Source organism: Falco peregrinus, chromosome 7, assembly GCF_023634155.1.
Source record: "Falco peregrinus isolate bFalPer1 chromosome 7, bFalPer1.pri, whole genome shotgun sequence".
Lineage (NCBI taxonomy): Eukaryota > Metazoa > Chordata > Aves > Falconiformes > Falconidae > Falco > Falco peregrinus.
In genome coordinates this window covers 54,956,759-54,977,682 of record NC_073727.1, presented here as the reverse complement: position 1 = coordinate 54,977,682, position 20,924 = coordinate 54,956,759, and the positions used below count along the sequence as shown (strand labels likewise).

General features: G+C 39.8%; 1 protein-coding gene across 2 annotated transcripts in view; it reads left to right on the top strand.

Moving 5' to 3' along the window:
• Positions 1–20,924, top strand: part of KLHL29 (kelch like family member 29) — a 405,699-nt gene that overhangs the window by 328,321 nt on the left and 56,454 nt on the right. For both annotated transcript variants that reach the window (XM_055810705.1, XM_055810704.1), the window contains exons 6-7: positions 907–1,045; positions 16,443–16,642. In XM_055810705.1, the coding sequence (XP_055666680.1) occupies positions 907–1,045; positions 16,443–16,642 (339 nt within the window). The remainder of the gene's footprint in view (positions 1–906; positions 1,046–16,442; positions 16,643–20,924) is intronic.

Sequence of the window (20,924 nt, the reverse complement as noted above, 5' to 3'; positions counted from 1 at the left end):
GGTAGGTGCTTTATTGCAGGACAGAAACACTTTCATAGGTTATTTTAATCATTACGATTCTTTCATGATGTGTGAAAGTTGATTGTTGCTGTAAATGAAGCCATTGAAGGCTAAAAAATAAAAATGCTGTGATGGTAAAAATCCTTGGAGTGCAAAAAATGGGAATTGCTATAAAAGGCAGTAATTTATTCTCTGCGTGAGACTATTTTTTATCATAAGGATGCTTTTAAGCTAATTCTGAAACATATGCAATTGTAGTCTATATAGCTGACGTATATTGAAAGATGCATTGATATTTGGCTAATTTTTTATGCACTGTAATTTATATATTATTTAGATGTACTATCTTATTCTGTTAACTGAGAGGCTTAACACATTTTTACTATGTTAAGGATAAGTTATTTTCGCAGGTCTTGTGGTTTTATTATTTTGACCCATATCCAGCTCATATTGCATCATAATACCATATTTTTACTAATATTATTCTAGTGTGTTCAAAACTTATTTGCATTTGGATAGAAATTCATTAGCTCTTGATTTTTATTATAACAAATTATTTTAACTTTTCTGTGATAATGCATTCTCTGTGTTTCTGATTTGGTGATGCTGAAATATTTTGTTTTCGTTTTTAACCCTTCCAAATTTAGGATTGGTTTTGCTTTTTTTCTGTATATATATTTCAGTTGTTTAGACCTACTGGTTCCTGCTTTTTTCTTTTTCTTTTTTTTTAATATGTTATGTTCGTAACTTCTGACTGTCTGTGTTGAGCCAATCTTACCGACAAAAATATCAGTTGTTTCCTGTTTCTCTACTTCTTTACAAAAAAAAAAAAAAAAAAAAGTAAAAAGTAACAATAAAAAACTCTTAATGGGAACCCTGGCACTGTCTGTCTTCTCTGTTCTGCAGAAATGTTGAAGGAGTTGAACCAGCAACGCAGAGCGAAAGAGTTTACAGACCTGAAAATTATTGTTGAAGGCAAAGAGTTTGAAGTCCACCAAAATGTTCTAGCTTCCTGCAGCTTGTATTTCAAGGACCTGATTAAAAGGTTTGCCTTCCTTCCAGCTGTGATCTGCTCTGTTCTTTTGTAGGGCGCATTTGTGTCGCTTTTTTTTCCTCCCCTCTCTTGCAGGTTTATGAAGATTGAATCTCCTGTCACAGAGCCAGTAGCCATTCTTTCCACCTCCTCTGAATGTATTTCCAAACTGAGACTCAGACCCATTTGTTACACATCTGACTCGTACAGTGTAATTATTTCTGATAAGTAGAGGCTGGTTTTGGCCGAAGAAAGTGTTCCACCACTGAGAGATCTAAGATTTAGACTCAACTGCTAATGGTGATTCGGACCACAACTGAAAACTATTGCTGTCAATGTTTTCAAGGGACTCTGTCACGTATGACAAAAGTCTGTCCTTCGGGCTACAATAAGCCATCAGCGTTCTGGTGAACGATGCTGAGATGTCGTGCTAATAAAGCATTTCAAGTATCGTAATCCCTTTACCCTGAAATCTTTGTTACATGCTTTTGTGTGGCTTTTATGGGCAAAGGGATTGATATTTTTATTATTTGGGGACTTTTAAAAGAAAAGGCAACTGATTAATTTATCTAGAAAAAAATAGGAAATTAGACAATTTTCTGGTCAAAATATAGCTCAGTCTGCATGTTGGACTAAGGGTAGTTTTTTCCTACAAACACTCTAGCTTAGTGTAGGTACAATATGTACATTTTCTAAACATCGTGTCTCCGCCTTTGCATTTTCCCCCCTCTGTTTCTAGCTGATTGATTCTAAACAGTGCATGATAATCTTTTTTTTCCATTACATTGATTTTTCAATTTGTATGCTTCATATACTTGCATAGGAATAAATTGGTACTCTCATATTATTAGTAAGTTAGAGTAGCAAGTAGGGAGAAAAAAATCATGAGGATAACTTTCATTTTTCTCTCAATCATCAGCAAATTAATGCAGCTGCTGATTTTGCCTTGCAGTATTTTCCTGAGCAGACTGGGCCTGGACTGTGCTAAAAAATGGGATTAAAGAACATTTTGCTTGCTTCAAATCCTGTATTTAAATTTTGCCAACTAACACAATAGTGACTGTATTTTATTTCAGGATGGCATATTGGCTGGTATCTCCTTTCAGTGTATTATGTCCTTTTGCACAAAGCTGGTTCTATAATTATGGATATATATTACATTTCTATGATATAACTGTGCTGACTGCCTTATCAATTATTCATAAAAAATATGTTGGCCTAGGAAGCATGTCTTTTCCCCTCTGTAAATCTAATGATTGCTAGCTATAGCTATGCCAGATCTCTCCTGTCCTTTCTCTTCTGTCTGCTCATTATCATTTAATTGTTAAGGCTACAGTATATGCTTTTTAGGGTGATAAGGAGTAGAGTCTACAGGGAAATAAAAATCTTAGAGTCAGCTCACAGAAATCTAATAGCTGGCTGGCCAAAGACTGTCATTTGGATTTTGCTGCAAAGACATCTGCTTGTGTGCAGAAGTCACCAGGCAGCATCTATTTCTGGAAGCACACTGAAGAATCTTGCCACTTTATTATTTAGTTATCTAATGGAGATATACATTCGATTGAACACTGCTCTAATATCATTTAAAACAAACAAACAAAAAAACAACAAACTTTTTAAATGCTCTGAAAAGAGACTATGAGAGCAAAACCCTAGATCTCAGCATTTATTGTCTTTTAGCTGCTCTCATAAGGCTCACATGCATTACAAGAAAAAAATAGTGCAAGTTTTAGCCCATTTGCCAACCTCACCACTTTTTGCCTTCTTTCACATCATCAGCAGCAATAAATATTCCAGAAGTCGATCTTTGTCCACTGTCAGGTCTCTCTATCCCAGTTGTCTTCCATACATAACCTGAGTTCCAAGCATGTAACCTTGATGATGGCTAATGGAGTTGCACAGGTGTATCCAAGGCAAAAATACTTTTATTACCGATGATGATGCTTGAATAAGGAAAAATGCATCTTGATGTCTAGTTGAGTTTGCAAAACCGCCAGGTGAGAAAAATAAATATTCACCTGTAAACTGAGCAAATGTGTCGTTGTAAAGCAATAAAATCAGGGCCATGGGGTGGAATTTCTGAAGACTTGCTTTTTAGAGGATACTTGCAGTGTAAAGCCTAGTCCTTTTAGAAACCCCATGAAGTCAATGAGAGTCAAGGACTCAAGTTGCAAGAGGCACTCAGTATTTTGTAGGATCATGCCCTTAACAATACAGAATCATTATAGTTCACAGAGTCAGTATGTTTATAAACACAGTATGTCTAGAATCCTCTCCTGATATTTATTCACAGTTCTTTTGAGATAGTACTTAAGGCTTTATATGATTTATATTGTGCTCTCTGTGTTATTATAGAAATCAAAACAAGAAATGGCATTTCTTCTAGAAGAATAAAAGAGATCTCTTTATATTATATATAATATAAAGTACATATCAATCAGCACATGCTAGGGTTAAGCTCTAATGCCATTCCAACCAAAGGCACCGATGGGTCACCAGAAACATCGATGAGAAGATGATCTATTTATGAAGGTGCTATGTGCACGCATATAAATGTGCAGGAAAAGAATATCTTTCAGAGTATTTACTTCAGCTGTTCTTTGCCACAGGCTAGTTATTGTTAACCTCATGTTCTGCCATTGATCCACTGTGTGTTGGAGTTGGTATCTGATGGTAGAATAGCAAGTAGTGTCTCAAAAGAATAAAAGGGAAATGTTCAGAAACAAATAAGATCAATTATTCCTTCCTCAAGAAAACCCAAAATATAGACAAAAAGCATAATAGAACTAGAGTTATTGCCTGTCTTGAGGAAAACTATTTGATAAGAATTAGCCATAGCAGGGAAAAAGAATATGTTACTTTTATTGCACTGTAGTGAAAAGATAACCAAGTTTGATTAACCGAAAAAATCTGAAGTTATTATTTATGGAACAAATTTGGTAATGAGAGTGCACTTTGAAACCCCCTTAGTTTTTCAGAAAATGGTTGATCCTGCAATGCACTGAGCATTCTGGTCCGTGTCCAGAAAAGTCCTTGTTCCATGTAATTTATCTTCTCAATATATGAGTGTGGCCCTTTTGAGGTTGGGTTAGGCCAATTAGCAGGCACTGTGCTCTTGGAAATGGTTAACTACCCCATCAGATGCTGTGCAGCACTTGAGCCTAAGCCAGGACTCGATGTTCATCTCCCTCCCAACAGGAGCTGACCATAAAAAACAATCTTAGTCCTTTTCAGTGCGAAATCATCTGAAAAGGATTAGGTGTATTAGGAACAGCAGGTGCGAAATGTTCCAGACGTCTGTTCCCCTTCATTGTGCCCACGAAGAGAGGGAAGTGAGGTGCAGGGGATGGATGGGCATGGATGAAGATGCATGTCCAGGGCTGGTCCCGCAGTAGGACATAGTGCAATAACCTCAGGGACTGCGGGGCTGTCGCTACCAGTCTCAGGAACAATTTTATACAATATTAAACATATTCAGGGAGTGCAGTGTTTTCTTCAGTTCTCTTCATAAAATCCTCTTTAAATTTTTCTTAATTTGGGGGGGTTGAATATTTGAGCCCACTTTATGACGGGTTTGGGTTTGGGTACTTTGCCTTACTGCTTGCTTCTTCAGACATAGAGCATGTACAGGAGTTGCTACATGTCATCTGTGCTTAGGAGAATCATGTGGTTAGTCAGCTTCTTCAAACTGTGACGTGTACGAGATTACTGCAGTGTAAGACTTCAGGGAAAAAATGGATTATAATAGCAGCCAGAATATGGTTGTGTTCCCTAAATGCCATCTTATGTATTTTGAGTGCACTGCCCTCTGATTTGCACCTATATTTAGGTACTTAAGAGGACAGCCTTCCCAAAGCAAGGGCCTAATTTATGGTACAGGCAATGAAGAGAAGCACATTGAAGGCTTCCAGAAGGAGCCTCTTCTCCTAATTCAGCTATCGATGTGCAGGCGGGTAGGAGATCCCTCTGGAGCAATGAGAGATGCTCATCTCTCGCTGTTAGTCAACCAACGTTCAGGCGTTGGCATCTGAGGCAGTTTTACTCTAACCTCACCTTCTTGATTGCGACTCTAGCCTGCAGAGGGAGGGAAGGCCTCTCCAGGAGGCAAGTCTTCTCACCATAAAAGTCTAGGATATGAGGTGGAGGAGGAGGCCATCCCTCTTTACTATTAAGAGAGAGGTGAGGTGGTTTGCTTATTATGGGTGTTACATCGCTTTCTTCAGGGATCCAGCCTTAGCTGGTTATCTGGGCTTCCTCTGCAGTCATGGGGGAGCACTGGAATGTCTGTAGGATGGGTGTTTCAACCCACCTTATGGTAAATAGTATGAACTGCCTTCTGGAAATGCTCATTTTTCATTGCCCAGAGGGAAAGGCCAGTCACCCAGCCTGAATCGTAGTTGGCTAAAAGTACACGAATGATTCCTTCTGGAAGCTAATGTTTGTCTAAATGTCACATACGTATGCTTATATATGTACACAGAAAGAAAGAAATGGATGAGGATCCATTAAAAATAAAAAATCTCCAAAATGCCCCTCTCACAGAGCACATATTTCCTTATTTAAACCATTCTTGGTTTGGGGGAGGAGAGAAATGAGCTCTGTATCTTTGTATCTGCCCTAGAAGAAATGGTAGAAGAATGTGCTCTGGAAGGAAGGAAGGAATGGAAAATCCCGTGAAGAGGCATAATATTTTTTTTCCAGCTGTATTTGGGATAGACAAATACAGCTGCTGGATAAATGGAATGTCTGGTATTTCCGTAACAAAGTTTCACCGGAACATTTTAATTTGCTGCTTTCTTCTTAACCCAACCCAAAGTGCTGGAATCTCTACCAAATATGACATTATTAATAGGAAGACTTGATATAAAAGTCTCTTCTTGGCCAAAATGCTGGCTTTATAAGCAGACTTTAGTTTTATTTCTTTGTGGTCAGTTACTAAAGATATACAGATCCTGTTCTACAATCTTTATCTTTTCAAGATTTGATTTTAATGATGCTTTCTAATCTTGAAGGCATTCTGACTGCCTGATTCCACTAGCACAGAGCAGTAAGTCACATACACAAAGAGATTCGGTCACCAGAAGCAAGCGTTTTTGATGCAGTGTAATCTGGCAACACTATGTTCATCCTTCTTTTCCTTAGGAGCAGAGCTAGTGACTTCATGGCCAAATTGCTTTTCCACAATACCTTGCCTCTTTCTGCAAGCATTCAGATATTTTATCTCCCCCCCAGAAAAACAACAACAAAAAAATAATCATTGTATATACTCTCCAAGGGCTTGAAGGCAGGGCAGGAGGGCGGGAGAAGTAAAGTATTTAGGGTGAGAGGACCCAATTCCTCATGCTTTACACCTACACTGAAGACAGAGATGTCATTCTGCATTTTACACCATTGTGTGGAAAGGCAGCATTTGGATGCAAGACAGAGAAACCTGCCACTATCCATCTGAAACAGTCTGACAAAACTGCAAAAGCATTTAGATGTCTGGAAAACAGACTGTCTGGTTTGTGTTTACGTTGTAAAAAGCCCAAAATGAGAAATAGCAGATGAAAGAAAAATCTACTCTTAGTGACCCCTTCGTGTTTTCCTGCTTATTAAGAGTCTTGCTCTTTTACTCCAGGAGAGGAGTAGGCAGTATTCCCACATCTGCATGCTTCAGCTCCTAGGTGAACAGAATGACTGTTGAAACAAATTAAAACATATTTTTTTAAAAACAGAGGAGAATGGAGTTAAAAATATGATGTTTGTTTCAGGTGCCAGGAGAGGTACATTGTGACTAGGCAGCACCAGTTGTTTCTGTTAACCCATTTAAAAGAGTCTATGAGAATGGGAGGTTGCATGGGAATGCAAAATATTCTTCACTCTTTACTGCCAGGGTGCAGGTGCAAATTATGCTATGGACAACATTTTTCTCTTAAATGAGGGACTGATAATTGCTCTGCATTGGGCACAAAATCTTGGCCCAGGAAACAGCTTTCTGCTTTCGGTGGCCCCTTTCCGCGAGCGCACTTTGCTTGCTCTGCCTGGCCGAGCAGCCGCCCGCCCACCCGCCTGTCAGAGCTGCCTGCTGGGTTTCAAATTTTGCAGCTGCCAGGCCTTGGAAAACATGTTTTCATCAAGCAAAAATGTATGGTCCTCTACATAAATGAATTGCAGCTTACAAATATTCGGCGGTGGTGCTGGGCTGCCAGGCAAAGGAACTGCCACAAACCCTGTAGCAGGCATTGCAGCCTGGCTATTTCCAGCCTGGCGAGCATGGCTGTGGATTAGGCTGGTGAGTGGCTGGGACTGGATGCTGCTCTGAAAGGAGGGAGAGATCGATGTGCCCTGCTCAGAAGAGAAACCATGGCAAGGAGGACAGAAAGGCTCCTTCCCAATCCTCGAGGTGCAGCGCAGAAATTACGCTTCTGCCTTATAATGGCTGCAGCTTGCAGAGGCATCAAGCAGAATCACTTAACCTCTCGCTCCTGTCCCTCATTGACAGCATCTCTATTTACTGTAGTTTGGGCTTCTCGCTCACATAATTTTTAGACACAACTATAAATCCTGCAAGTCTTATCCAAGGAATGACAGACTAATCACCTCTCTTGCTCTGGCTAGACCTATCTGCAAGCCATGCGGCTGTCATGCAACCACTCATAAGATGCCGATGCCGGTGACCTACCTATATTTACTTACAACTCACAGCCCCATCTAGGCTTGACTTGAAATTTAGGGGTGAAAGGGAACAGTTATCTAACGAGGTGCAGTTGAAACTAAATGGATCAAAGACAATGAAAAAAACTTCCACGGCATAGAAAATGGAGTAATGTTCTTGGAAGCTGTCATTTTTGGGCTACTTCCAAAAGCCAGTCTTGCCCTAAACCAAGGGTAATCAAATCAGCGTGCTCGCAGGTAGCTCCAGGGATCAGCAGTTCACTTCCTTTCATTTAAATCATCAAGGATTAGCCACTGCCAGATTGGGATAACAAATTTGAATTAATATGACCAGGTTATGATCATATCAGAGCATGATCCCCTCTTTTTGCTTGCATAGCACTAAGCTTCATTGACTGAAATATGCCAAGCAGTTCTGTGCGGTGGTGTGGGCAGGGATTGATGGGGTGAGAAGAGCTTACCTGCCCTTACCCATATATACTGCGGCCATAGGTAATGCAATATACTCCCTTTCATTGGTGTCCAGAGTACAGGCTGGCTCTGCATAGACCGTAGAAAAGCACTAACAACACCCTGTAGCTGAATAAGAAAGAACTAGTGCCTGACAGAATTAATTCTAATTACTGAAATGCTGATTGGGATCTTCGGGCACTACCATAATCATAGCAGTAGTAATAAATAATAATTGTGGTTATCATTATTTTATTATTTTTTTCCCTCTAGACATTGCAATGAAGAGAAAGAACCTGGGATAGACTTACCTAGATAATTACTTGTATAAATTTCACTACATTCCTAAGAAACAGATTTATTAGCTGCATAATGCCAGCTCTCTGCTAAGCTGGTTTTTGATGGTGTAATAAATATCATTAAAACAAATCAGATAGGAGTTGGTTAAGGGGGCGAACTTTAAGTTTGATGAGCATAAATTTTTTATTCTGTCATTTTACTTTTAATCTTCCTTCCCACATAATCCACCAAAACCTGCATGCATCGTTTATTTACCGTTAACAAACAGTAGCTCTCACCTCATGCTATTTTGCCACATATTTGCTGAATTAGCCTGCCAGAGATACTTGCAAACAAGTTAGATCCCATGCTGTTAATAAGTTGGCCCATTTTTTTAAACTTCTCCACTAGCACCTTGTGAGATTCAGTTTATTCTCAGTCCTGGCAGAAGTCTGGGTCATGAAAAGCTGTTCCTCCAAGGGCACTCGCTATTCACTGCTTCATTCACTTGCTAGTCATTTAAGCCAGCATCTTCAAACTCGTCATCTTCTTTCTTAAATCTCAGCAGGGAGGCAGATTTGTGCCTCCAACTGTGATCTCCGACACTATAGCGTTACAGGCTGCTGCTGATCCCGTGCCTTTAGAAATAGTCTTGACCGAGCAATTAGATTGTGTTCCGTCTGTGAATAGCATTAAGGGTATATAAGAGACACAGCTCTTCTGTTTATTTTATTCTAGCCATGTTGTCCATGAACAAAAGCATTTGCTGTTAATCCCATTGCTCGTCTTGGTTTGTAATGATCATTTCTGTGATGGTGAATTAGCAGGAGCTGCTAGTGCATGCCCAAGCTCACAGCCATTAATTTTCCTGATTTTCTTCTGATAGAGCAGGTGAAAACTGGCAGTGTTTGACCCTAATAAGTTACACTAGTCTTGCCAAATTTTGTTTGCCTGGAACAAGGAACATTATTTGTATCAACAGCCTGGTAAAAAGTGAACAAATGGATTTGTTGGTCAGGTAAATTTTGATGACAAATTTGCAGCACTGTGTTTAAACAATGTAATTTATTTAATATTGTGATTTTACTACTTATTTATTGTAATCATACAATAGCACCATTACGGTATATGTTTTCTTGTCTCATGAGACAGATGGGTAGTGGCTGAGGCTCAAAGATAATATTTATCTACAAGATAGTATAACGAAGGCAGAGATTTGCAAGTTAATACATTTTGAGCTGATAAAATAATTCCAAAGGAGAAGCGGTGTTAGGGTGTAATTCATTTTTTTTCAAAAAAAATCCTATTTAATAGAACATTTGCCTTATGACATACATATTGCAATGATGTTGCTCTATATATGTCACTTCCTGTCATTATTTACATGATTGATTACCTTGCAGCTGCATAAACTTGAACAACTCAGTAAATAACCTGTTACCTCAGTACGTACATGCATCTTGGTGCATGTGTCGCAGAAATGTACTTTGGTCTGTTTGGGCATCTATGCTTTTATATCTCATGAGCATGTAATTATGATAGATCAAGCCCTTTGGTACAAAATAGACTTTCCATGTAGAGTGTTGTGTCTTTTCTGTTCATAGCTGAAGGTTGGCTATAATATAATGAAGTTCCTTTGTTGCTTCTCCCAAGATAAATAGACATGTGGGTTTTGAACCATTAATAACTCTGAAGATGATGAAAAGTCAAATAGCAGACAGTTAAGACGCAGCAACATTGCACTCTCTCCTTTGCCTGGAGTTTCAATGCTTAAAGGATTATGTTCCACAGTAAACAAGATGTTCAGTCTAAGCTGTATAGACCTGAACGGGAGGTTCTAACGAGCACATAGCTTACAGACTCCTAAGCCTCATGAGAAGCTGCCTATCCCAGCCTGGAGTCCTTTCTTTGGTAATCAAAATAATTTAACAGGAAGAAAAGGAAGTAACTTCTCTTCATTTAAGTGCTTCATCTTACACAAATATCTTGGATTTCCTGTTTTCTGGAGACCAAAACACTGTCCAGTAAAGAAAGCAATTTAATTTGAATTTTTTTTGTGTGTCCCCTATATATCCTGGTAGCAAATATTTTGCTCTGGTGGAATGGGAACACAATTACTGTAGGGTAAACATTCATGTTCCTAATTATAAAAGCAAGCCAGCAAAATCAGCATGTCGAGCTGATGGGGCAGATCCTGGGAGGGTGCGAGGTGAAGAGACCAGCAGGCAACTGGCTGTGGGACAGGCCGTTGCGTTGCTCCATGCAGGGAGCAACCAACCCCAAAATATGGGCTTCAGATGCCTCAGTCCAGGGTGGAGCTAGGATTGATACCTGCATGCCAGCGGTCTTGTAGCCTCCTGCTAGCTCAAACATGTGCTTTTAGGAAAGGATGTTCAGATTCCTGAGTTGTATGAGATCATGAGTAACAGAGAGTCAAATTTAGCAGATTTTTTTTTTTATTAAGCTGCTTAATGTTTTCCTGTTTCTTAAAAATAAATTCTGAGTGTAATGAAAAAAATGGAGGCTGTATTATAGAGCTAGCTCTTTGCCATGGTCTCCTGTTGGGAGCAGCAGGTAATGCTGGTAGGCTCTGTTCACAAGCAGAAGTGATGCACACCAGGTCCCATGTGTCCGGGGAAAGATCACAAATAATAATTCTGAATGTGTCTTTCCTTTAAAAAATAATCATTTAGTTAAGTGCCCTTTTGGAGCACAAAGCTTAAATATATGTCATACCTTTGAGTCTATGGCACAGTGAGTCATATGGCTTTGAGTGTAAATAGGTGTCACAAACTCTGTCAGTCCTCCTGTTCCCAACTAGGCAGCCAGGGAGGAAGCTGAACCAACTGTTCCTAGGCAGTAATGTACATTTACATAAAATCTTTCACATTTTTCATGTTTATTCTGTACAGATGGCTCCATTTTGAACATCCAGAATTTGTTTTGACTTTGTGACTATAGCTTGTAAACAGAAGAGTTGGCTGGCATCTGTACCGGATATAGGTAGCTTTTCGTATTTGATCTAAAATTGAGTGAGGCTGTAGCCAAACCATTAGTCAGTCAAAATAATGTTGCAAGCCGGTTAAAGGCAGCATATTCAAAGCATGAGGGAAGCCTGAATTAGAGGCGGTAGCGCTGTCCATAAATTGACAAATTGATGCGCTAGCGGTGTTTCACTTACACAGCTACTTTAGCCAGACTCCAAATGCGGCTTTGCAAATCAAGGAATCTCACTATTAAATGTTTTGAACTGAATCATACAGAATTTCTGTTACTTGAATGTGTTGATATGAAAAATGCAGGGAGAATGCATAGATATACATATATTTATAGCTCAAGACAGAAAATTGGTTGTGTCGCTATTAAGCATGCAAACACTGGTGCTGATTCTTGTCTGTGTGTATTACATGTATGGAAATTATTTTCAAGGACAAATGAATACCAAAAATGTGAAGTTCTCTACTTTTGTCAGTTCCACTCATAAATCTTACAGATGAGGTTTTAGGGTTATTTTTCCTGCTATCAGTATTTAAACGTTTTAGCTTTTTTTTATAAGTTAACAGGAAGGGGCACCAATTTTGATTTGTGATTTGCGAGTGTAGTCAAGCCATCTTTTGCCTTAAAAGATTCTCTGTACCTTTGTCTTCTCTAGTTTAAGTAATTAAGTTGAAGGATAAGTAGCCAGAGTATGTTCAAAGGCCTTGGCTTAATTTTGTTAGACATAATTATTCTAGACAATACAGAATATTTTTCAATAACTCCCCCCTTACCCATTCAGACTGTATCTATGCTTCCTGCTTATCTGCAGGCTCAGTTCTGCTTGCACATTGCTCAGGTATCACCTTGCTGGAGAAATAGATGATTTGTAAATCTGAAAGAATTCCCCAACAGCTACCATAAAATTAAGCTGTTAAAGAGCTCTTGGAGCTTGTTTAAATGTAGACCTAAACAAACCTCTTTGCTGTTTAGCTCAAGATAAATCTTTTTAAAAGTCCTGTTCTAAATCACTTCCCAATTTTAATGAGTTTATATATCAGCCTTTGCCAGATTTTTACTGTAGCTATTCTCCAAGATTACAGCCATGATAAAGTAAGGACTAAAATTGTTTATTATATATTATTCTTCAGAAGCAAAACTTTTTTCCCTCAGAGGCTGTTGGGAGAGCTATTGATTTTCTGCCACAATGTGAAATGTGTGACCTTTATAATATGAGCAATGATTACAAGGCCAATAAAATGACATCATTCTGTTTAAACTTTAGAGTTCGCAGGGCAAATAGCAGAATGTGCCACATTTAATGATGTCCACAGATGATAAGCATACATTGCCTGGCTTCAAGTGAGACAGAAACAAGGAGCAGGCAGGCTCTCCATCCCCAAAATTCCCCCCGTCTGTGCCAGGAGAGGGGGAACAGCAGTGTATTATGCAGGTAGAGCTGTGTCTTTTCCCAGCTAAGGCAAGTCAGTGTTTTTCTGGTAGCAGACTTTTCTAAATGTTTGCATCTACCAATGCTGCTGACAAAACTCCTCCTGATGTGATACAGGATGAGCTATTTGGGGCACAGCTGTATACATTTGTACAGATTTTTCCCAATCCACTGCATGTGCATTTATAGGACTAAATTCTATTCTTGTAATACGGCTTTAGCCACTTCATTGCAGTTCCTTTAGAGTAGCTGAGAGAAGGCTGCATCCCAAATCAGTGAAGTATAACTGCACAGAGCATATTGGTATTCTAATACATGTGAAAACAAGGAACACAGAAAGCTTCAGTCAGGCTTGGAGGCGGATGACACAATCTGATTCACTGACATCGTTTCAAAAAGAAATGTATGGAATTTCCCACTTCAGTCACATCAGTCTGTTTCCCCACATTATTTTCATCTCTTCCTTCAAACATTCGTGTTTGATCCATTAGGACCTGCTTCAACCAATTCCCGGTCCATCCTTCAGCCCATACCAAGCCAGATCCCCAGCGTGGAAACCAGAGTAGCTGTGATTTCCCTGTGCAGGCTGAACCAAGCCTGCGCTCAGTGTTTGATCCAGCTAAACGTGGAGCCAAAGCACTCGCTGCTTAGAAAGCACAAGGGAAACAGCACAATACATTCAGGGTATCACAGAGAAAGGAATAAGGATAATTTTCTTTCCCATTTCTGGCTCATTGTGTAATATCAATAATCTCTGTAGCTTTGTGTTATACTTGCCGTAAGTGGCTCTAGTGATTGATTAAACACCTTAGCTTTTCTTTGGCGTTTAATCAATTGCAGCAGCAGTTTATTGCTTGGTGTATTACAAAGTTAAGGAGATTATTACTTAATTATTCTGAAAAATAGCAGCTTGCAGTTGTTGCTAACATGGGTATGTGTCTCTGCTGACATTGGTGTCACGTCATCCCTTTCCTTTGTGCCTCCTGGTCTCTGCACTGGGTGAGAGCGTGCAATTCCCAGTGGGTCACACGTAGCCATTCTCGCAGCCATGGCCAGCACAGTGCAATTAGTGGCATTAAATAAATAATTGCTTACGGTGGAGCTTCCCATGGTGCAAAGAGCCTGATTCTGTCGCTTGCTGGGTACCTCCAAACCTCACTTAAATTCTAGGCAATGTCGTTATTAACCAGCCCCGTGAATATGAATTAGCTGTCAGGTACAAACCACTTCTGGAAACAATTCAGCAAGAATTACATCAGTACCAAGAGGCATTTTGATAGCCCAGGGTGCAGCACTGGATGTGACCACGACTGGAGATAAATCAGATGTGAGGCATGTTATTGGTATGTGAGTGTGAGGAGGAAAAAAAACCAAAACAACACATCTTCTGACATCCTCTTTAAGATCTAGGAAATGGCAGCTCTACTGCTTTGACACCTGAGTGTGTTCACTGCCTTGAGTGCAAAATTGAATCCATATGCAAGAGTTCAGAAAGAATATTGTGGTGTGATAAAGCATAAGGACTCAGGGTAGTGTACACATCTGTGCATGTAGGGGTAGCACATTCTTACCCATCTGCTTGTGGAATAGGATCTATCCCACCTGTATTCCCATGCAAAGGGCTAAGCTAATATTTAGATTTTAAAATGGGGTTTAGTAGTGCGTTTGTCTCCTTGTGCCTTGGTTTCCTTTTGTGAATGGGAGTAACCATTGTTTACTACCTTAGAGAAGCCTATGAAATGAAGGACTGCTAGCTGCTCCTCCACTGTGGTAATGGACACCATCTAAATACTTCCAGTAGAAAAATGAAACCTCTTTCAGGCTTTGATCCTGCAAAAATTTGTATGAATTAAAGGTGTGTTCTTGACTTGAATAAGGCTAGCCAATGGAAGACCAGTGACAAAGCATCGACTGCAAATTGTAAGCACTTCCCCAAATGATTTTAGGAGTTATTGGGGGCGGAGGAGGGGGGTGGGGGGAGAGGCATGAGGGAAGAAAACTGAACCTTGTGTGTTGCTGTTTTTCCTCCGTTATGGTAGTAGAGGTCTGACCATCACCTTTCTAGGCAGCTTTGTGAATCCAAGAGGTTGGTAGTGCTCTTGCTCATGCTTAAAGCTGGCATTGCCTGTGGATAGTGATGCTTTGGCCAGTCCGTGTAAGTCACGCAGCATTGTATGCCCGTTTTGTGTCAATCATGCAATGGCTTTTGCAAGTACTCTAGCAGAATTGGAGGAAGCAGACGTTGACTGTCCAGTGACTAGGAGAAGTTCATGTTTCTTTGAGAAGGTGTTGGATGGTCCTAACCATTAAAAGAGTTTATTTTCTTACTCCCACAGATTTCCCCTCCCCTCCTTGATGTTACCAAATTTATCATCACTTTTGTCTTTCAGGTGTAACCTGTCTTTAGTGTTGCAGACACATCAGCCAACCATGCATTAAGAACTGGGCCCTTACTTTAATTCAGTATAATTTTCTTTTTGTCCAATAATTTCACAAGCACTAATCCACACTTCAAATGCAGGAAATACTCTGATCCCCAAATTGTTCAGCACTTCATGCAGGAAAAACCATAGGCCACAGTCATGAAACTCCTAGAGGATGGCTGCTGGCTTCCTGTGGCAGAGCTGGTTGTTGTTTTCCCCCCTCTCCCTTCTCTGCTCTAACCATTTTGTCTGTCTAGCTTGTCTTGTATTCAGTTTTCAAAGCAATTGCCATGAAGGGCTTCCTTTTTTTAGTGCCTAAAAGGGAACAATAGATTTTTAGAATAAGCATATATGTATGTATATTTTATATGACCATCTGTATATGCCTATCATATCTGTCATATCTATACTTTAGTATAAAATACAGAGAAATTCATGCTAAACAGAAATTAATATTTATTATTGTTATTTTTTATGAAAAGGTCTTTAAATGTATCCTTAAATGCACATGACATTTAAAATTATTCCAGTGCTAGATTCCTGAAAAAGTAGATGACCTTTTCTCTTGAAATTGGAGAGTGACTTTTCCTTAACAGTTATATTATGCACAGAAGATAAGATGTTAACCAAGATGTTAAAATGTATTGTTTCCCTTTGAAAGCTAATCCCATTACTCATTTTCATTAATATTGGCTCATTCATTTTTCTTTCCCTTTCCTTTCCTTTCCTTTCCTTCTTTCCTTTCCTTTCCTTTCCTTTCCTTTCCTTTCCTTTCCTTTCCTTTCCTTTCCTTTCCTTTCCTTTCCTTTCCTTTCCTTTCCTTTTCCTTTCCTTTCCTTTCCTTTCCTTTCCTTTCCTTTCCTTTCCTTTCCTTTCCTTTCCTTTCCTTTCCTTTCCTTTCCTTTCCTTTCCTTTCGCAACTGTTTTTGCATGAAAATGCAGTGTAGCAATAAACAGAATTATCGTAAGACTTGCTTGAAGACTCTTCTCTTTCAGATCCAGTTAAAGTTTTTAAGTTGAGTTATTTTAAAATTCATATTCTTCAGTTCCGTAAACAAAAATAATGGAGAAATATAATGAGGTGCAAAGCGATTTTCTAGCCCTCACTAATCAATGAATGCCAACAAAATGGGTATGGTGTAATGTCCGTAATTGAATTGTCTGCTGTTACCAGGTCACCACGAGACAGTAGCAGAAGTGGGGAGAAGCTGGAACTGGCCATGTCCAACCTCACTGCGGATGTCCTGGAGTTACTCCTGGAGTTTGTTTATACAGGTTCTTTGATCATAGATTCAGCCAATGCAAAAACCCTACTGGAAGCTGCCAGCAAGTTCCAGTTTCATACTTTCTGTAAAGTCTGCGTTTCATTTCTAGGTAAGAATCACTCCATCTAGTGAGGTTTTAAGGTTTGTAAGCCTTTCTTCTAACAACTCCTAAAATATAATTAAGAAACCCAAGACTAAATATAATAAAAAAGCATTATTTATTTGGGTTGAGATTTGAATTTAAAACACTGACACGGTGGCCAGTGGAAAATTACGTAGATAAGTGTAGCCTGTTGTTTGAGTGGCAGCTGCTTTCACATCTTGGATAGGCGATTTTGTTGGGCCTAGTTTCATACTTGGTATTAAGATGACATTTTGTTTCCCAGAGGCTGATCTCTGCACAGATACCAGGCTGTAACACACAGGTTGGTTATAACCATGACAGAAAATGTTGGGTGCTACACCAGGCCAGCTTGGTCAAGCACTGGAAGAGTTGGAGGTGGACTCCCACAGAGGAGTCAGAATCTGCAGTTTTCTTGCATCTGTGAGAAAACCCTTCACGTGTCCAATGTTGGTGCAAACAAGATCTGGTTGAACTACTCCAGGTTGAATTTTCACAGGGTTTGTTATTTGTGGAGCTATGGTCTAATGTCTATGTGTCATTGCAAAGGTGGGTGGGAGTGAAAGGTTGCTGTGCCCACCGCAGTAAGTAGTGTGCCCTGGCTGCAGGAGAGTGTTTGCTCCAGCGAGGGTGTACAGAGCAACATCGTCACCAGTGCCTCTGCCCATTCTCTCATGGCCATGAGAAGCTTGTTCTTCTTGCCCGCAGCACCATGTCATCCTGCTCCTTTCATTTTCTATATGTTTTTCAGCACAGACTATTTCAAAACAGTGCAAGGTTTATGGCTCAGTTAACTAAGCTTTACTGGTCTGAACTGGAGCCAACCAGCCCCACTTCTGTCATGGCAGAAGCGAAGCCAGAACTGGAGCTGAACTGAAACACATGTTGGTTCAAATTCCTGCCTGTATCACATGCCACTCCTTCACTAACATGGCTATAATATCAATTAATAAGACAGTAATAAATTACAATTTTTAACACAATTTTATTAATACAGAAAATGTGAGCTTGATCTAATATGACTTACTTCCCATGTCCAAGTTCCAAATATCTTTTTTTTGACATCTAGTTTCTTCTTGGGCTCCCTTGACTCCTAGCTTGGTATGAGAGTTGTCATTCACTCTGGAACCCAAATGAACTGTAGGTTCTTCTTGGGCATTTCACATTTAAAATTGACATCTACAATTGCAGAATGTGGAAGATGTGAGTTTAAGAAGAGTTGCATTCAGTAAAAAAAAAAAAAAAACCAACAAAAAAACAACAACAAAAACCACCAACCTCAAATGATTCTAGTTTACTACTGTGTTAATCTTCATTGCTAAGCTGGGCTGCTGGCAAAGACGAGTGGCTTGACTAGGCTGGTACAATGCAGGCATAAGTAAAGAACCTATGGTACTGCATTCTCTTCTTCCCGACTTTTTATAAGTCATTTGTTTAAAAGTCTGTTCACAAATAGATGGGTAATGGTGAAATGAAATTTATGCTTTGCAGTCCCACGTGTTGGCTGTGCAACTTGAAAGAGGGCTCTATCTCCAGCATTCCTTTCCCCCAGCTTCCCTTCACCACCTTTTAAACGTGATTAGATCTTGCAACCTTTCCAGGAGCAGGAGATCTGTTTAATTTGTGCTATCTCTAAAGATTCAGCCACAAAACCAAAATACATTTGTTTCCCTAAATCAATGTGAGATTTCTCTTTTCCGATAGTTAATATTTGAATTCAGTGAACCATGTTATGGTATGAAATAGTAGAGTTGGTTATAAGTTCAGTGATATATGGGGAGTCTCATTTGGAGAATTCATGGAGTGTAATTGCTTATTTTTATTTATAGCTGTGACTGGATTGCTATACAGAGATAGTAGAGCATTTGCTGTCTAAAAAGTTTAGGGAAAGGCATTTTGTCTTCTCTGTAGCTGTGTATTTTTCTTTTTATCGCAGCCCCTGCTACTCCCCACAAAGTAAAAATATGGTAAAAATCAGGGATTTTTCCAGCATTTCTGGAGGATTCACCAGTATAATGAGTGATTCTTTCCCATCAGTGGCCACGTCTAATTAGTGAGAGAAGTAGAGGGAAGTCCAGAGACGCCCAAAGAAGTAAAAGCTCCAAATTAATAGGTCTGTTCAGCATAGCACAGCACCATCTCAGAGGAAAGTCAGGACATCCTTTTTTAGCTGTGGAGCTCCAACCGGGTCCTAACTGGTTGATGTCCAGGCAGCCCTTGTGTCTGTATCCTGGGCCTCTCAGCAGTGTTGGGCAGAACCACCCCAAAATCTACTTGCATTTTCTGGTGGAAAGATGCTGCAAAATGTGTGAGGAAAATTCTTTCATTTCAACAGAAGATTTCTTAACCAGCTTCACCAGGCTAATTATAGCCACATTCTCTCTCTCCTCCACATGCTGTCTCCTCTGCTTTTGTCTAGACCATGAGAAATGACAACAGCTTTATGCTGACATGCAATGATGCTGACAAGTTCATGCAGGCACCATATGATAACTGGGCAAATGTTTGCAAACTGGTCAGGACATCATAGGTATTTCCTCCATTCCTTCTTCATATGGCTGAAGACAAGGGGTTTTTTCTTTTTTTCTTTTTTTTTTCATGTTTGTTTTATACTATCATCACAGTGATGTCTTAAATTGGATTTCAGGTGATTCACTTGTATCATGGTTTGGACCCATGATGCAGGCACCCTCATCACAGGAGTGAACAAATTCTGAGCTTGTACTTCAGCCTGCTGCTGATAAAATAAAAAATGTTCTTCCTTAAGTCTAAAGAAGTTGGTGGAACCTCTTAGATTCATGGAGCAGAATAGGAAAGAGCTGGAGCTCTGAATTTTCTTAGTCTCCTGGGCAAAGGACACAAAGACAAAGTTTGCAAAGAGTACAAGAGGGAGCTATGAGAAAAACTGGACGGTGTACCAGTGATGAGACCTACATGAACAGGCATAAGCATCTGAGGAAAGAAGAGGCCTTTATGGTCCTTATGAATTTGAGAGAAAGTATTATGGGTAATTTTTTGTTCAAGGTAATGAACTTTGAGCCAGCTGGAGAACCACACTGCCAAGCACTGGAGAAACTGAGGTATCAACTATATCTGGAGATAGGAGAAATGAGGAACATTGTCACAGGGAAAGTGAAATCTTTCGGATGATGCATGTATATCCAGAAGTCTTCCACCTATCTCCTATCTTCACATGCTTTTGACACTAGTAGGAGTACCTGAGGAATAAGAGCCCCATCAAAATGTACACAGAGTATCATGAGGAAATGCACATTTTATGCTAATTTTAGTGATAACCAAGTCATCATGTAGAAAGCATATCTAAGTGAAAATACAGTACTTAGTGCACACAGAGAGGGCTTACATCCACCGCTGAGCTTCCATCATACTGTTACCACAATCTCACTGAGTAATCCTTCCTGTGTACCCTCTATCTCTTAACTTTATCTCAAGTTGTCCCGCTCCCAGAAATGCAATCTTAGCAGTCTGCCTGGCTGTTATTTCATGATGACTCAGCACAGGATCCCACTGCAAAATTACCTCTAACACAAGTAGAGAATATCGGCTGCTGATCTGCAATATTGTGACATACATAGAAAAAAATATGCTTTCCAGCTCTGGCTGAAACCATTGAGAACCTGCTAGATTACATCTGATGTCCTTAAAGTCCACTCATAATTCTGTTACAAACTGTCCTGAGCATTGGGAATAGCTTCACAGGCAGCAGTCATGTTTGGAATGAACTCAAGGTGAGACTCCACAAAATGTGTTGTTACAAGCCCAGTGTCACTCTGGCAAAACCAGCAATTATTGTAAACATGTCAGCATTCAAAGGAAAATGGCTCAGGAACAGATGGAGCAGAACTGGTCCTTAGCAGTCTTTGTCATTTTGGCATCCAGAAGTGCCCCTGGATTGCAGTCACTTGGGATGGGCTATATCCTATAGCATATATTATACAGCATATACGTAGTCATGTAGGCTCCCTTTATAGTCAGTGAAGAGTAACACGCATTGGTAGGGCATGATTCTGCTCATCCTGAAGTCGTTATCCAAAATATTACAAGATTGCTTCTTGGAATTGTTTATGAGTGTACAGGAATTCGGATGTGATTGCTCAGTTGCAGCATAGACGGCTGGAGTCGAGAGGTCAATCTTGCCCCCAGATTTTGAGTCAAAGATGAAAAATGAAGGGTGGGTTTTTTCTGTTCACAGGATAGATTTTCTGTACCTTCTGTAGCTGTTGCCCCAGCCTGTCTTGCTCACCTGCAA